Source organism: Amia ocellicauda, chromosome 1 (assembly GCF_036373705.1).
Source record: "Amia ocellicauda isolate fAmiCal2 chromosome 1, fAmiCal2.hap1, whole genome shotgun sequence".
Lineage (NCBI taxonomy): Eukaryota > Metazoa > Chordata > Actinopteri > Amiiformes > Amiidae > Amia > Amia ocellicauda.
The window spans coordinates 17,870,936-17,885,983 of record NC_089850.1 but is presented as its reverse complement, the minus strand read 5'-3'; the positions used below and the strand labels follow the sequence as shown (position 1 = coordinate 17,885,983).

Genomic DNA, 15,048 nt, shown 5'->3' with positions numbered 1-15,048 from the left:
CGGCTCCACCAATGGGATTGGAGGGATTATGCAGATCTGCGCAGAACTGGGGAAATCTGCGCTACAAGAACGCGACCTTTGAGCTGAACCTGATTACAGCTCAACCCCGATATAACAGCAGTTCAGACACAACGCAGTGCAACAATGGCTGCGATAGTTTAAGCAAAATCGAGGGTGATAACGTTAGCAGTTTTAAACTGTTGATAGCGTTACTCTTTTGAGCTTCATTTGAACCTTTTAAGTACAACGCCTATCTCCAAAAAGTTTTCAAACCATTTAATAGTTAACAGTTCATATTACTTCACAATCTTGGCTAAGTAACAAAGTGACCCCTGCTCCTATTTACTAAAATACCCAAATCCCTTTTTAACACACATTTGTGAGGATGTATAATTTTGAAGCGTTTTCTGATAGTTTATGTAAATTTTGTATTTTCCTAAATGATTGATGAAACCGAGCCAACATGGTTGCATTTAGCAGTTTACTACCTGTTTTTTTTTAATAGTAATACACTGTATGTTTTAAATAATTGTTGGATTTAAAGAAAGGAGACACAATGTAACTATTGTAGAGCAGATTTAATTACTAGTAGAGGTGAGATGTATTCCTCCAGATGTTTCCCCTCACATTACAATGGTAAAATAAGATTATACTGTATTCCTGTAGATGTTTCCCTCACATTACAATAGTAAAATCAGATTATAATAAAGCACCGACCCAGCTCAGTTGAGTTGATTGGGCAGACCACCATCAGGTCAGCTTTCTGTGGATTGTTCTCCTGCACCCTTTTGGAAACACATGGGGCCGGATTAAATCAAAAGTTTGACCCACCCACTGATAGCAAACAACAAACCTGTTCATCATAGTGGTTACATTTATGATTACAAGAAAGTGGCATCTTACTAAAAATGAAGCCGCAACTGAGTACAGTTGTAGTTTTCGATTAGCGGGTGGGTCAAAGTTTTGATTTAATCCCAGCTATCAGAAAATGCTACAAGATTATTCAAAATTGAACGCAAGTTTACAATTGGTAAAATAACTCTCTACAGGCTACATATATAATATACATATAATACCTGTCAACCTCTCTGTTACTGTATGTATCCATGTCTTCCAATACATTGCACATTCTCACAAAAACAATGTACTGTAGCAATGTGTAGTGTGTATATGGTAAACTGTATACTACTCCAACCTCAATTATACTAATAATATTACAGTTACAAACTACCACTGTTATTAACCAGATTACTACCATAAAAATGATACATATCCAATAATACATTATAGGAAAAGTACTGTAACACATAGACAAAGTATCTGTAGACATTTTAATTTTAAATTATGATTTCATCAACATGAAAGGCCACGAATCCTTGACAGCCCACTTCCCACTGTTTAAACCTCTCCCTCTCCCTCCTCGTTGTTCCACTTCAGCAGCTAAGCACCGAAGTGTCTTCCACTCATACGTTTCATCTACAGCATCCTCCTAGGACACTGTTGTTTCTACCAGGTGAACAAAGCGTGCTGATCCAGAGCACTGGACAATGTCTGGTCAAAGGTTAGTGGTGGCAATTTCAGGTGGAAATATAAGCCATTGACCAATGTCTGCTCACATTTTCCAATCGCTGACAGCTACCAGGTGTCCCAGACAAGGCTTGGGTTTATTACCTTTCCTTGGTGGTCACTCCCTTGGACAGAGGAGCATTGTCCTTTGTGTGTAATGCTTCGGTGGGAGCTGTGGCAACTTACTGATCATGCTACACCTGTCTTCCAATGCTAAGGCCAAACATTGCTGTACTTGATCATGATCCTAAGTAAACTGATTGCCAGCAATGAACACAGAGGACACAGGGGAGCCTCTCCTATCCAGAGATTTAGGATGTGTGGTGAAGGGAGCACACCATGTTTATATATCATATTATTATCACAATCACTTACCCCATCTATAGTTATTGCGCTAGACATATGAAACATCTGAAAGGGAGACATTTACTCCCTCAATAGATAGGTGGACAAGGAACACTCTGATCTAATTAGAATAATACCAAAGTCGTTTATTCAACTTTAACGAGGTGCTCCAGAGACGGACAGTTGGGAAGACTTTTTCTAAAGAACATACTATCATATATAGAAGATTACTCCATTTGGTGGCAGGTCAACTACGTGACGTCAGTGAGGTACCCCAAACTTTATCACAGACTTCTTTGTCTTTTGAACTGTATTTGACCTTGAAAGAGATAGTTGTGTTTATTCTAAAAGCAGCTACACAGACACTGGACTGTGCCTGGCCCACTAAGCTGATGTGCACATAATGTACACTATCTTGCAGCAACAGTGATACAAAGAGAATATATCTGGCATCTAGGCAGGGCACTTTCCCAAATCAAATCTTACAGTGAATTTGCCCCATACAAAATAGGAATGATCTTCTTTTACATTTCTTCTGATATATATAAATAACAAATTTATTAGAGTACACACAAACATAAAATTAAACAGCTGTTTATTCTAACAGTATAGTTACTCTGGTGACACCTACAGACAAAAATGCAACAATTTGAGGATGAGATCAGGCAGCTAATTTCTGCAGTACATTTCCCTGCAGTTCATTCCTGGGACACAATCTGTATTAGGAGGGGTTACTGCTACAGTTCTGTATGGATTTATTGAGGGTAGACAACACACACACACACACTCACTCAATCAGACTATGGCTGAGTTGTCATAAGAGTGAATTACTGCTCTTTAACCTAATATCAGAAAGAATTTCAACACCGTTTAAAAAGTGCATTTTCACACACACACAAAATGAACCAGAATAATATGTATACCACATAAAAATACCAGTACTTATTTAGCACTGAAAAAAACAAAGGCTTTCAGGGGAAACTCAACTGAGAGCAATCAACATTTTCTCCTTGTTTTACCATCGACTTTTGAATTCATCGGATGTTCCCTACAAATGGAGTGGTGTTTGCGATATGTATTGCAGTTCATGAATATTTATTTGAGGTTTCTAGGTTCCACTCTTTTAACATTGGCTTAAGTGATCAGTGACAGCACTGTACTGTACTGTACTGTGTTTTTCTTTTTATTTGTCCTCACAAAATCAATCAAAATTGATTGCATTACATTCCATTACAAATTGATACAAAGTGATTACTATTGCAAACCCAAGAATATTTTTTTTGAGGGGGGTGGCGGGTGAGGATTCAGTTAAAGACTTGTTTGCAAGATAAGAACTTTACTTTGTCAGTAAATCATTTAACTGTTTTTATTGATTTTAAGGACAGGTAACATAGTGCAAAGATTTTCAATGTTATGGTTTAATTCAGCTCAGTGTTTTGTGGTTACTTTTGTTGCACATTTTCTAAGGGAATAAAGATAAATGTCAATAGTGCTATGCTTAATGTTTTATTTAGGTGACACAGTAATGAACTGAGCAGATGATTTCTGGGGCATGTGATTGTACAATACACATCGGTGTTTGCTTTGAATTGCAACACTTAAAATTGATTTGCGATCTTAATTCTTAATTTTATTGTGTAGGGTTCATAATTAAACAACTTTATTTTTAATTGTGGTGATTTCTTTGTTAGTTTCATTAAAAATCTAAGTGGTTAGTTGGACATTTTGGAGAAACACATCTTGTCTATTATATACCACAAAAATAACGGGAAAGTTTAAACATGGATCTGACCGGAAGGTCTGGAGTTCAAAGCCCAGTTTTCTGTGTGTCCTTGTCAGGATAATGATTGACTAATAGTGGTATCTATCTATTTACCTGATTCCCTGGGCTAATAAAGGTACAAAACATTGGGGAGCTTTGATTGCTGAATGTCAGTGCCAAAATGGCTATCAGCAAAGCAGCCTGCTTACTTTGCACCCTCCTATGTTCAGGTAAGCCACTGCTGAACTTATCTGAATCATGATGTTCTCCCTTGGAGTTTGTTGAAGACAGGAATCAAAGCATTTTTTTACATAGTAGCTTTAGCTGTTATTCATATAAAAGTGTTTTTCTTTTTGCCATTTTACTAGTCACTGAAGTGTGGGGTGTTTGTGTGGGATGGTAGGATGTGTAGAGGGGGGTTGTATGTGTGTGTGTATATATATATATATATATATCATGATAGTAATAGTAGTAGTAGTGGTAGTGATAAATGTTTCTATAGAAAAAAATGTTTAATATCATGTTAAGTATAAATTAAATTGTATTTTTTCTAAAACAAAAATACAGATTGCATCTATCACACTTTCTGCTATAAAAATCAGGAATAGAATGTGTGCTGTAATTTTTTTTATTAATGTTCTATACTATAGTAATGAATTAAAATAAAGATGCAAGGCCTTCAAAATTGTATTAATTTTAGTTGGGGCATATTCATTCTTTACTTTGCATCGTACTCTCACTGGTAGATTCTTAATATAAATTGTAGATTATTTCATATTACTAAATATAATTTATTATAACCACTATGAAATCTTATTCTGCTCTTTGTTCATTATAATTTATTTAAAATAAAAATATAATTTTGCCCACTTATTTTATACATAGAATTCTACAGAAATTATTCAGAGAAGCTTACGCAATTCAAGGACTTCGCCAAAAACTGCATATTGACTCTCTGTAGGATATTAAATATTAACTACTAACTCTGGTTCTTGGAAAGAAGATTTTTCTTTTTTAAAACAATATTTTAGGATTAAGCTTTTTACCTTGTATAATTTATTTTCTACAGAATAATAAAAAACATACAATTTGTTATTTTTAAATATAACTATTGTTTTGAAACAACTATTGTTACAACCCAAATTACAAGAATAGGACTTTGGCCAAAAGTATGGCCAATCTCTTCATCCAAACTCTAGAATAACAAAACAGGTTGCTCTTTAAGGTCTACTGAGTAGTATTTTGTATTTATTTAAAAATATAGCACTAACCAATGTGTTTCTCTATGAATATGAATTGTCAGATTATGTTTGTTTGCTTTATCGTATTCTGGAGCTCAACTCTTTCCTGTGATGTCACTCTGAAGAGGTTGCTCTCAACCCTCCCCCTGAAGCAACTCTCTCTCAATGTACACACTATGGTGTGAGGGTTAAATTGGGGGTGAGGGGTGCCATGCTGAGAGTGACATCACATAGACTACCAGAAGCAACTGACTGAGTCTGCTTCAGACGTCAACACATTCAAGAGGAAAAATTATGGAACAAATCATTGGAATGTGATCTGAATTCGATGGACCAGGGATTTCTTAAATTTCACAATGTTACAAGCAAGTAATGATCTAACATTAACTGGCTGATGACATTAAGCATAGAAACAAAAAGATCCCCAGTGCTGGCTTATACCTGTCACAGATCCTGGTCTTGATGGCACATTGCATCCAGGAAGCAGCTTGGAGATCTCTTGATTGTACCTGGATGATCACACAACTGGAGATGTCTTAATGTCAACGTACTTGTGATTTAAATATAAATTGACACTTAATCCATGCTTGACAGTTAAGAAAGAACGTAGTTTTGTTTTTAGCTGGACAGACACTGCATGTCCTGAAATTACAAGTCAGATTGTATTAATGTGTTCTATGGAGTTGATTTATGGCACCTTGGGTGGCCAAGCTGGTTTCTTTTATATTGCTGAGCTATGTACCTTCCCCTGTGTGTGGACGTCTCATTGTAATTTCTACATATATGACTAATAGCACGCAATTTATTTTAATGTAGCTCATAATTCTTTTAATAAACTGAATAAACAATGTCTTTTCCTCCCTCCTTTTAGTGACTGCCAGTACTTTAGATGATTATGCTAAAACAGAAGGAGCTTGGATATTCTCTGTCATTAAAAGAAAGTACTCAACCATGACTGCTCTTGAATGTGCAGAGAAATGTGACAGCGAGACAGTGTTTACTTGCAGGTACATTCTTTCTTTCTTTCCTTCTTTCTGGATATTGGAAGTTATTATAAAAAATATATATCTATATGAACATCCATGTCATGTTTAAACCATAATTCACAGAGAAAATAATCCAATATGTACACTACTATGATTCCACTGATTAAATTTTAATGTTAATAATAATAATACAAAAAAATTAATAAGGGATATATTTAGCTTTTGAATTCATATAGACTAATGTATGAGATTATTTGTTTGGATAATGTTTGTCTTCAAAGCTCCAGTAAGCCTCCTTCCTTTATATTCAGATGCTGTAAATATTCATTGCCCCTAGGTGTCACTGTCGCTGAAAAAATAAGTTTGGGAATTTGTAAGCACAAAAAGTAGATGTTTTTGTACCCTCTGCACTCTGGTGTCTTTTGTAGAAAAGACATTGAAATCCTGAGTCTCTCTTTTACAGAATAGAGATAGAGAGACTACTATTTGACTATTGTCTAAAGGAAGTGCAGCATGTAGGAACAAAAGGAAATACAACAGTACCAGCATTAGCTTTACTTTCCAGGATGTATGTCCGCACTTACTGTACTTACCTGTGTAAATTGGAAGTTGTAAAATGTATTATATCTTGAATTGCTTTGTTTATTGTAAATTTGAATTTGTAATGTTTGATACCTTGTACTTAACTGTATTCTTGCACTTTGTATTACACTTATGGTGTAAGTCGCCCTGGATAAGGCCGTCTGCCAAGAAATAAAAATAAATAAATAAATAATAATAATAATGTCTGACTATAGCTTGGACATGAAATAACTCTCTTTTTGCAACTCTATTTTGCTATTCCTGTCCCTTTCCAAGATCTTTTTTCTATACACTGAAAGACCAAGCGTGCACAACATTACCAGCAACCACTAAAACAGAGACCGTGCTGCGCCGGATGGACACAGTCTTGTACGAGAAGAAAAGTAAGTATTTGACAATGCTACTCTGTCATAGTCACTGTAGTGGGCCTGGACAGTTCCGGAACACTGAAGAATGACACAAATCTGTACCTTCATGTACATTTTTATGATAAACTGATGTGTTGCATATGAAAACTCATCTGCAGAGCTCACTTGACTGTAGAATAAATTAATGTGCTGTAACTCCTGTTCCTTTCAGTATACCTGCGTGAATGCAAGACTGGCAATGGAGTAGACTACAGGGGAACACTGTCCAAATCTCAGTCAGGGAAGACGTGCCAAAGATGGACGGCAAGCTTCCCACATAAGCCTAAGTATTATTACCATTATTACTATTTTTATGATTATTTACTGCACTCTGGCAACATCTCAAAACATTTTACCCAACCACATTAGCTTGCAAACCTGTCTGAGGTCTGAATTTATGTGGAAAATAGTATAATAAGTGGTTACAAAATACTTATACTTCGATAGTCTCTGGTGTGGTTTTGGTAGGTGCAAATTAATAGAAAGTGTCATACCTTACCCATCAGTCACACACTCATAAAACTGTTTTCTCAGCATCAACCCAAGTTCACACCCAGATGCTGACCTGGAGTCTAACTTCTGCCGAAACCCTGATGGTGACGTCTTGGGACCTTGGTGCTACACCACTGACCCCAACATAAGATGGGAACACTGCACCATCCAAGACTGTGATGGTATTACAACTGTCTACCAACTCTTCCTAAAATACACCCATATTGTGAATGGTTGAGAAAACAATGCAAAGAGCGTGAGATATTCAGGTGTTATTCTTGTGTTTTGTAAACATTAATTCATTAGGATTTTGCAAGCCAATTTTAAGGTGTTAAGGTATTACAGAGTGTCAGTCACATGCTACAGCCCGTACATACCCTGATGGAGTAACTATGAACCCACTAAAAGGATTCTATCAGTCAATAAGATATAGGGTAGGCCTAGGCTCCATTAAGCACAATGACAACAAGAACATTTAAACGTCATCTCAATGCTTCTGAGCATTAGAATTCTCCACTTTATTATGGCAAGGGACAAGGGGCCATAACCAAATTAGTTGCAATTTTGGTTAACAGTACTTACATCGAGCCTGACATATATGCAGACCATCGTGTTTGTTATCCATCTCTTTCTTAACCTATTTTTTTAAACTGTTTTATATTTCCTACAGAGGACTGTATGTACTGCAGTGGGGAGGACTATAGGGGGAAAGTGTCCAAAACAGAGACGGGCTTCACATGCCAACGCTGGGATTCACAAACACCTCACACCCACGGATACCAACCCCAGATGTAAGTGGGGACAGCTGTGTCTGCAATTGCACTGAATGGCACAAAGATTGTCCACAACAAGGATGTGAGATTAAAAGACGAGATAATGAAGGAAATTGTAAAGTGCACAAAGGGATAAGAGAACCCACAGTCCATTGATGTGCAGGAATCATTCGCCATAGTCCCATGGGATACGTGGGATGGTCCTCAGCAGCTCCCTCACTGAGTTTTCCTGTAACAGTGGACTGAGACTTCTACCTGCAATATGTCTCTGCTTTCTAGATCGTAACAATGTGTTTTTTTCTGACCATCAGGCTTCCTGATAAATACCTGCAGGAGAACTACTGCCGCAACCCGGATGGAGAACCCAAGCCTTGGTGCTTCACCACAAACCCAACCAAACGCTGGGAGTTCTGCAATATTCCCCGCTGCAGTAAGCCCAGTCTGGGATGTGCCACACTGCCACACTGACAGATACATGGCCATGCCTCTTTACACCACTACCCTTTCTGACACAACCCTCACGTAACACCAGTTCTCCCTCTCAATCTTATTTTGGGTCATTGGATGTTTATTTCCATCTATTAAAAAAAGGATGGTTAACTTAATATGCAGTTTAAGTTTTGTGAATATGGTCAAATATGTCAAATAACAAAAACTGTCCATTTGTCAAATTAATTGATTTTAAAAACTTATTATTCACACTTGGATACACTTTTCATCTTTGTTAAGTTCATTATTTGTTGTGGTTTCCACATGTTTTATTACAATTTGTGTGTTTGTGCCTTTCTGATTTATTGTTCTGTACAGCATGTTGCATTAACTAATCTCCTCTGGGATCATGTATAATCCATTATATTTGTATTTTTTGTGTGTGATCTGTCTGTTTAGATTTGCATTCATACACAGGCCTGTTTGCCTGGATTCACACTTTAACCTCTCCCTCTCAGCCAGTGAACCTCCTTCAATTGCTCCCGAGCTCACCTGTGCCACTGGTGATGGCATCAATTACAGAGGAACCATCTCTGTGACCGAGTCGGGGAAGACTTGCCAGGCCTGGAGCTCTCAGGTTCCACATAAACATTCCAGGACTCCAGAAAATTACCCCTGCAAGTAAGTAGAATTTGTGTCTGTAGGTTTCATTTCAGCTCTGTTTGCATAACCTATGACCTATGCTCTTTTCTTTCTCCCGAGAATCTTGTTTTATTAATAATAATAGCAACAGCAACAAGAATAATCTAGAAATCTTGTATAGAACGTGTACAAAGAGAGACCGTGCCATCTCTGATGCTTGTTTGTATCATTTCCAACACTGACAATCAAGTCAGCCACTGTGGAATGGGTGCCTAGGAATGCTATGTGGAGTGTTGCTGTCATTCCAGAAGCATGGAACAGAACTACTGTCGGAACCCGGACAACGAACGGATGCCCTGGTGCTACACCACTGACATCGCAACACGGTGGGAATACTGCAAGGTGCCAACCTGTGGGGACCAGCCCAGCATATGTAAGTATGAAAATGACTCTACTCCTTGCTTTAAACCCATTGTACTGTGCTTGCCTGCTGAGGGCCTTATACGAAGTTGGTTGCTATAGACTGGAAGTAGCTTGATCCCTCTCTAGGGACTGCATGCATACCAGAGCACTAGGAATTGCCTGGCATGTATAGTAAGACAGAACATACTGGAATCTGGCCTGTGTGCGTGTGAAGTAAATTGTGGAAGGGGCGGCAAATTTTGGGACTATAAAATGCACACAAGGTGCAGAGTGTCCCTGACATGGTGTGCACAGTGGCATGTCTTGTGTTAGCTGAAGCCCACCGAGTCTTACAGAGCAAAACTGGAGAACTGGCCCCAACCCCAAGAGTGGCAGGCCAGCCTGTTAAACCACAGAATGCCAAAGTGACTTATTTGTTCCTCCTTTGTCCACTCTAGATGAACCAGTCAACCCTACTGTGGCGGATTGTTATGAGGACAATGGGACCAGTTACCGGGGCATCACGTCAGAGACTATCAGTGGAAAGAAGTGCCAAGCCTGGAGTGCCATGTCGCCTCACACTCACCAGAAGACGCCACAGGCATATCCAGCTGCGTAAGACATTTCAGACTGCCATTAAAACAGAATTCACAAACTGTCAAGCTGTCCAAAGTGCAATTTAAATATTTTCTGGTTTTGAAAGTATAGTGCTAATTTCTCCAGTGGTCTTGCCTTCTCGTTAAGGTGGTAGAATTATTCCTTACAATCTTATTCACAAAATGGAAATGATAACCTACTGCAATGGCAATACTGAAAAAAATCCCTAAACAATAGCACACAAGTTATGGGAATAAGACATACCCGCCCACACATCAGTAATAATTGTGTTCATATCTCTGCTACTTTGAGCATAATAATATTAAAGAAAACCAATCAATTTCTTAACTGATGTTAATGAGAATGTGTTATTTGCCTTAATTGTGTAGCTGGGGCACAGCTTGTATGATTAAGAATGGATAACGTTTGCCTTCTCAGGCATGCCCAAGTTATCATTGCACAGGGTATCATCTTTTCCATCTGCCTCAGAAATCGGGGGTGACAGACACAGCCTCATCATACAGTGTTAGCAGAACAAACTCTTCCTTCTCACGCTCTGCAGTGACCTACGAAGAAACTACTGCAGGAACCCGGATGGTGACCGTGCCCCCTGGTGCTACACCATAGACCCCTCAGTGCGCTGGGAGTACTGCCGGGTCGAGAAATGCATAGTGCCAGTAAATCCACCAGTCGTGTCCGCCGCTGGTCCTACCGTTGTCGTACCCGTGCCCGAAGTCCCTCCTACTGTGGACACCGCCAAAGGTGAGCGATTTCTCACTCCCTATCAGAAAGCCAGGCTCATCAGTCCTCCAGCCAATTGAGACGTTCAGATTCTCTTGTCCTTCTCCAGAGCAGCGTCCAGGCATATGTTCCATATGTGTCTAATCTGACAGCAACATTTATTTTAGAAATCAGTATAATACCCTGCAGACATTCTAAATGTAACTATAAGACCATTACTACCTTCATCTGTGTAGATAAATACAACTTAGCAGTTGCAAATGTTCTAAGTTAGGAAGTTCTAAGTTCTTATTCCAAATTTGTAAGTGTCCTCTACTCGAAAAATAACCCTAATTTGAGCGCTAAATAAACATTTAATCCATAATTTTGCAAACTATTTAAAACAATACCATACTTTCAACCGAATTTGTTCCTGCCTTCATTTGTATCCATAAACAACATTTACATTTCCAAATAAATGTCTGTTGAAGTGCATGTCTATGTCTAAACACATTTCACATGTAATGTGCTCCTTCAGACTGCAGAATCGGCATCGGGACAGACTACCGAGGTCCGACCTCCATCACAGCCCTGGGCGTGACCTGCCAGGCATGGACCTCCAACACCCCCCACGCACACGCCAGCTTCACTCCCCAAACCCATCCGGACAAGGGGCTGGAGTCCAATGTGAGTCTGGGTGCCTCTGACCATGCCATAAGCAAATTACAACATAAATGCAAGCACTATTACTAAGCTGTTTTGTATGCAATGTTTAATTACACAGCAATTGCAAGGCCACACTCTTCCTGTGCTGTTATTTCTATGTCAGACTATGTATGTAAGGCAAACTGCTGCTAAATCCAGAAATGCTTTTTCTCAGAACTGCAGAAACCCTGATGGGGATGTGAACGGGCCCTGGTGCTACACCACAGATCCACAGAAAAAATGGGACTATTGTCAAATTCCATCCTGTGGTAAGGATTCTTACCTCTCTTTAGTATAAAAACATATAATTAGACTTTATGGAAGATCTTGAAGTATTTTCTGTAAGATAGTCTCTAGTAGGTTCCAATGGACCAATATATGTTATAGACAGATAGCCCCACCTTTTGATATTATTTGATTAATTTGACAATATATTTACAATCTTTCTTTATATATATCTAACACTTTTTCTTTGCTACATATCACTTTTAAATAGATACCATGCAATGCGGAAAACCAGTGATAAAGCCCAAGAGATGTTTTGGCAGAATTGTTGGTGGCTGTACGTCCAAACCTTACTCTTGGCCTTGGCAGATTAGTCTTCGGACGAGGTAACAGAGCCGCTTTCTCACAGTCTCCCATGGGGAAAACGTGCGTATAAAATATAGATAGTGCATTATACATTTATACATTAATTAAATGCACTATATATAGGGAGTATTATCACATGGAAAAACAGTGATGTTGAAGCAAGAAACCTCTAATGCAAATATAGTTTGAGCTGGAATGCCTTGCTCAACAGAAAGTTATGTTACTGAAGTAAAGACATCTTAATTAAACAACTACGTCTAGCCTGCATGTTATTTCGTTTTGATTGTTTAATCTTTAATAAGCTGGTGGACAAAAAATTATAATGTACATAGCCACATATGTGTTTTACTGCATGGGTACAGTACATGCATAGGGTGTATGAACATATCATAAGGATAGGTACAGATGTCACAATAATAATTCCTGTGTTCCAGTTCCCATATACACTTCTGTGGAGGGACTCTGATAAGGCCTCAGTGGGTTCTGACAGCAGCCCATTGCCTAGAAAGGTAGGTAACTATGTCTCACTCCTCAGCACAGAAACAGCTAAGGTTTAAGTGAACCCGCTTGATGGATATCAATACAGACAAGCTTCTTCAAGACATCACGGTAGGAGTTTTAATTGAATTGCCCGTTCTTCTTAGGATTCATAGTGTTTAAACATATTGCTTTTTCACAACAATGCTTATATATAAAGACGTTTTCAATTGAATTGAACTCATTTATTTGTATCTTTGAAGAAACTGTTTTAGATATTTGTGGTGGGACTGACTAAACAGAAAAGGAACTCCAAACACAGAGATTTCACCCGTGTTTTCATTCATAATTGAATTAGTCGTTGCTATCTTCCTCTGCAGATCAAAGAGGCCTTCTTTCTATAAAATATATCTTGGAATCAACACCGAAAAAGCAGACGAGCCGTCAAAGCAGGTGCGAGATGTGGAGAAACTGATCGAAGGACCATCGGGAAAAGACATTGCATTGCTCAAGCTAACAAGGTTTTGTATGGGACTTGGGACTTCAGCACCTTTTTGTTGACATCTGCCTGAATGTCCAGTTATGTGCATCAGATAGAGGTGGAAATGTGAACCAACCTAGTCATTTAGAAATCTGCACAAAGAAATGTTCATTCAAGGTGAAGTTTGTGATAGTTTTCATTGCAATCTTTGCACATTTTAATTTGTTCTCTTAAGCATACTGCAATTAAAAAATCACCTTTACGATAAATGTAACTCAACATACTTATTTATCAACAATATCTTTGTGCTGGTTGACACTGAATCAGCCTAGAGAACTGTAAAGAAGTTAACCTGAACCAAGATACCCTTTAATGTTGTTCTGTTGATAAGTATTTCAACCATATATTTACAGTTTCTGTCATTAAAAAGATCAATTAAGTATATACTTTATCTGTATGAAAATATGCTGCTGAAATATCTACAGTTTATTTCGTAATAGGCTGGTTCCTCACAGGGATTCTACCGGATGTGTAGTGACTGGTGGGTTTCCGGTAAAAATGTGAATATATCTAAAAACAGAAGAATGAGTAAATCTACAAACTGAAATTATATTAAATTAGGGAACAGTAGTTACATAAGTGCTTTATGTCTGCTTTGTTTCAGTCCTGCTATTTTAAATGACAAGGTGCTGCCCGTTTGCTTGCCAGAGAAAGATTACATCGTGCCAAGTGAGACAGAGTGCTACGTAACAGGCTGGGGAGAGACACAAGGTAAAGGAATTTAAAGAACTCTGATATGTTTAATGGAGACCTTTTTCCAGGGTGCAAAGTTAACAACCACAGAGTCAACCGATCCAGAACGGTACCAAAGTCATGATGCTTGTCTGGTCCGAACAGGTTCATGAAATGCTAAACATCAGAGTTAGTGCACAGTGTCCCAGCCAGACTAACTCACTCATGGCTGTGTTCGATGTCATGTGTGTGCAGGTACTGGCGGAGAGGGGGTGCTTAAAGAAACTGGCTTCCCGATCATAGACAATAAAGTATGCAACCGTCCTTCATATCTGGCTGGAAGGGTGCAGGAACATGAGCTGTGCGCAGGAAATATAGAGGGAGGAACTGACAGTTGCCAGGTAAGATGAAGTCCACCATTGCGTCTCATTTGTCTTTTAAAGTAAAGAAGGCCATTAATTGATATTTACAGGGGTAAATACAAGCTATTAATAATTACAGTATTTTCAAGATGAATATTGACCCCATTCTCAAATAGTCATTTACCATTTGGTTGCTTTGAGGTGAATGTTATGAATATCACCAACAAGTATCAACATCTAGCATTTTAAGCAGGCTGCAATATCTCCAGGAATATTTAGTGTCAGCCTTTTGTTTATTTGTCATTTCCACGACTGTGGCTGGTTCTGACCACACTTAACATCTCTGCCCACAGGGTGACAGTGGGGGTCCGCTGGTCTGCTACTCAAAAGAAAGCTTTGTTCTCCAGGGAGTCACATCTTGGGGCCTGGGTTGTGCACACGCCATGAAACCGGGAGTCTATGCAAGAGTCTCGAAGTTTGTGGACTGGATCGAGGATACTATCAAAAAGAATCCTTGATTCAATAAAGTTAGTCCTGAAAAATGCAAAGCGAAAATAGTCTGAGCTAAAATAATACACAATTTGTTTAGGGTACTAATAAGTGACATTGTCCATGTTGAAATCCTGCACCGTGAAGTTATTAAAAAATAAAGACAAAATCTTGGTAAAAGAACCAGATACCCTAACTGGAAGTACTGTACTGGGATTGTCAATAAATAAGGAAATCAAAATAAAAGATTATGGATATGTTTTTATA

General features: G+C 38.4%; 1 protein-coding gene across 1 annotated transcript; it reads left to right on the top strand.

Annotated features, from left to right (window-relative positions):
• The first annotated feature begins 3,770 nt into the window (after nt 1-3,770).
• On the top strand, nt 3,771-15,027 carry plg (plasminogen). The gene is made up of 19 exons (XM_066697461.1): nt 3,771-3,903; nt 5,786-5,921; nt 6,759-6,865; nt 7,062-7,176; nt 7,424-7,563; nt 8,052-8,172; nt 8,466-8,584; nt 9,102-9,264; nt 9,534-9,658; nt 10,086-10,242; nt 10,787-10,986; nt 11,483-11,631; nt 11,825-11,918; nt 12,146-12,260; nt 12,675-12,749; nt 13,098-13,238; nt 13,863-13,969; nt 14,186-14,331; nt 14,646-15,027. The coding sequence occupies exons 1-19, from the start codon at nt 3,855-3,857 to the stop codon at nt 14,808-14,810; spliced, it is 2,424 nt and encodes an 807-aa protein (XP_066553558.1). The 5' UTR covers nt 3,771-3,854; the 3' UTR covers nt 14,811-15,027.
• Nucleotides 15,028-15,048: the final 21 nt, after the last annotated feature.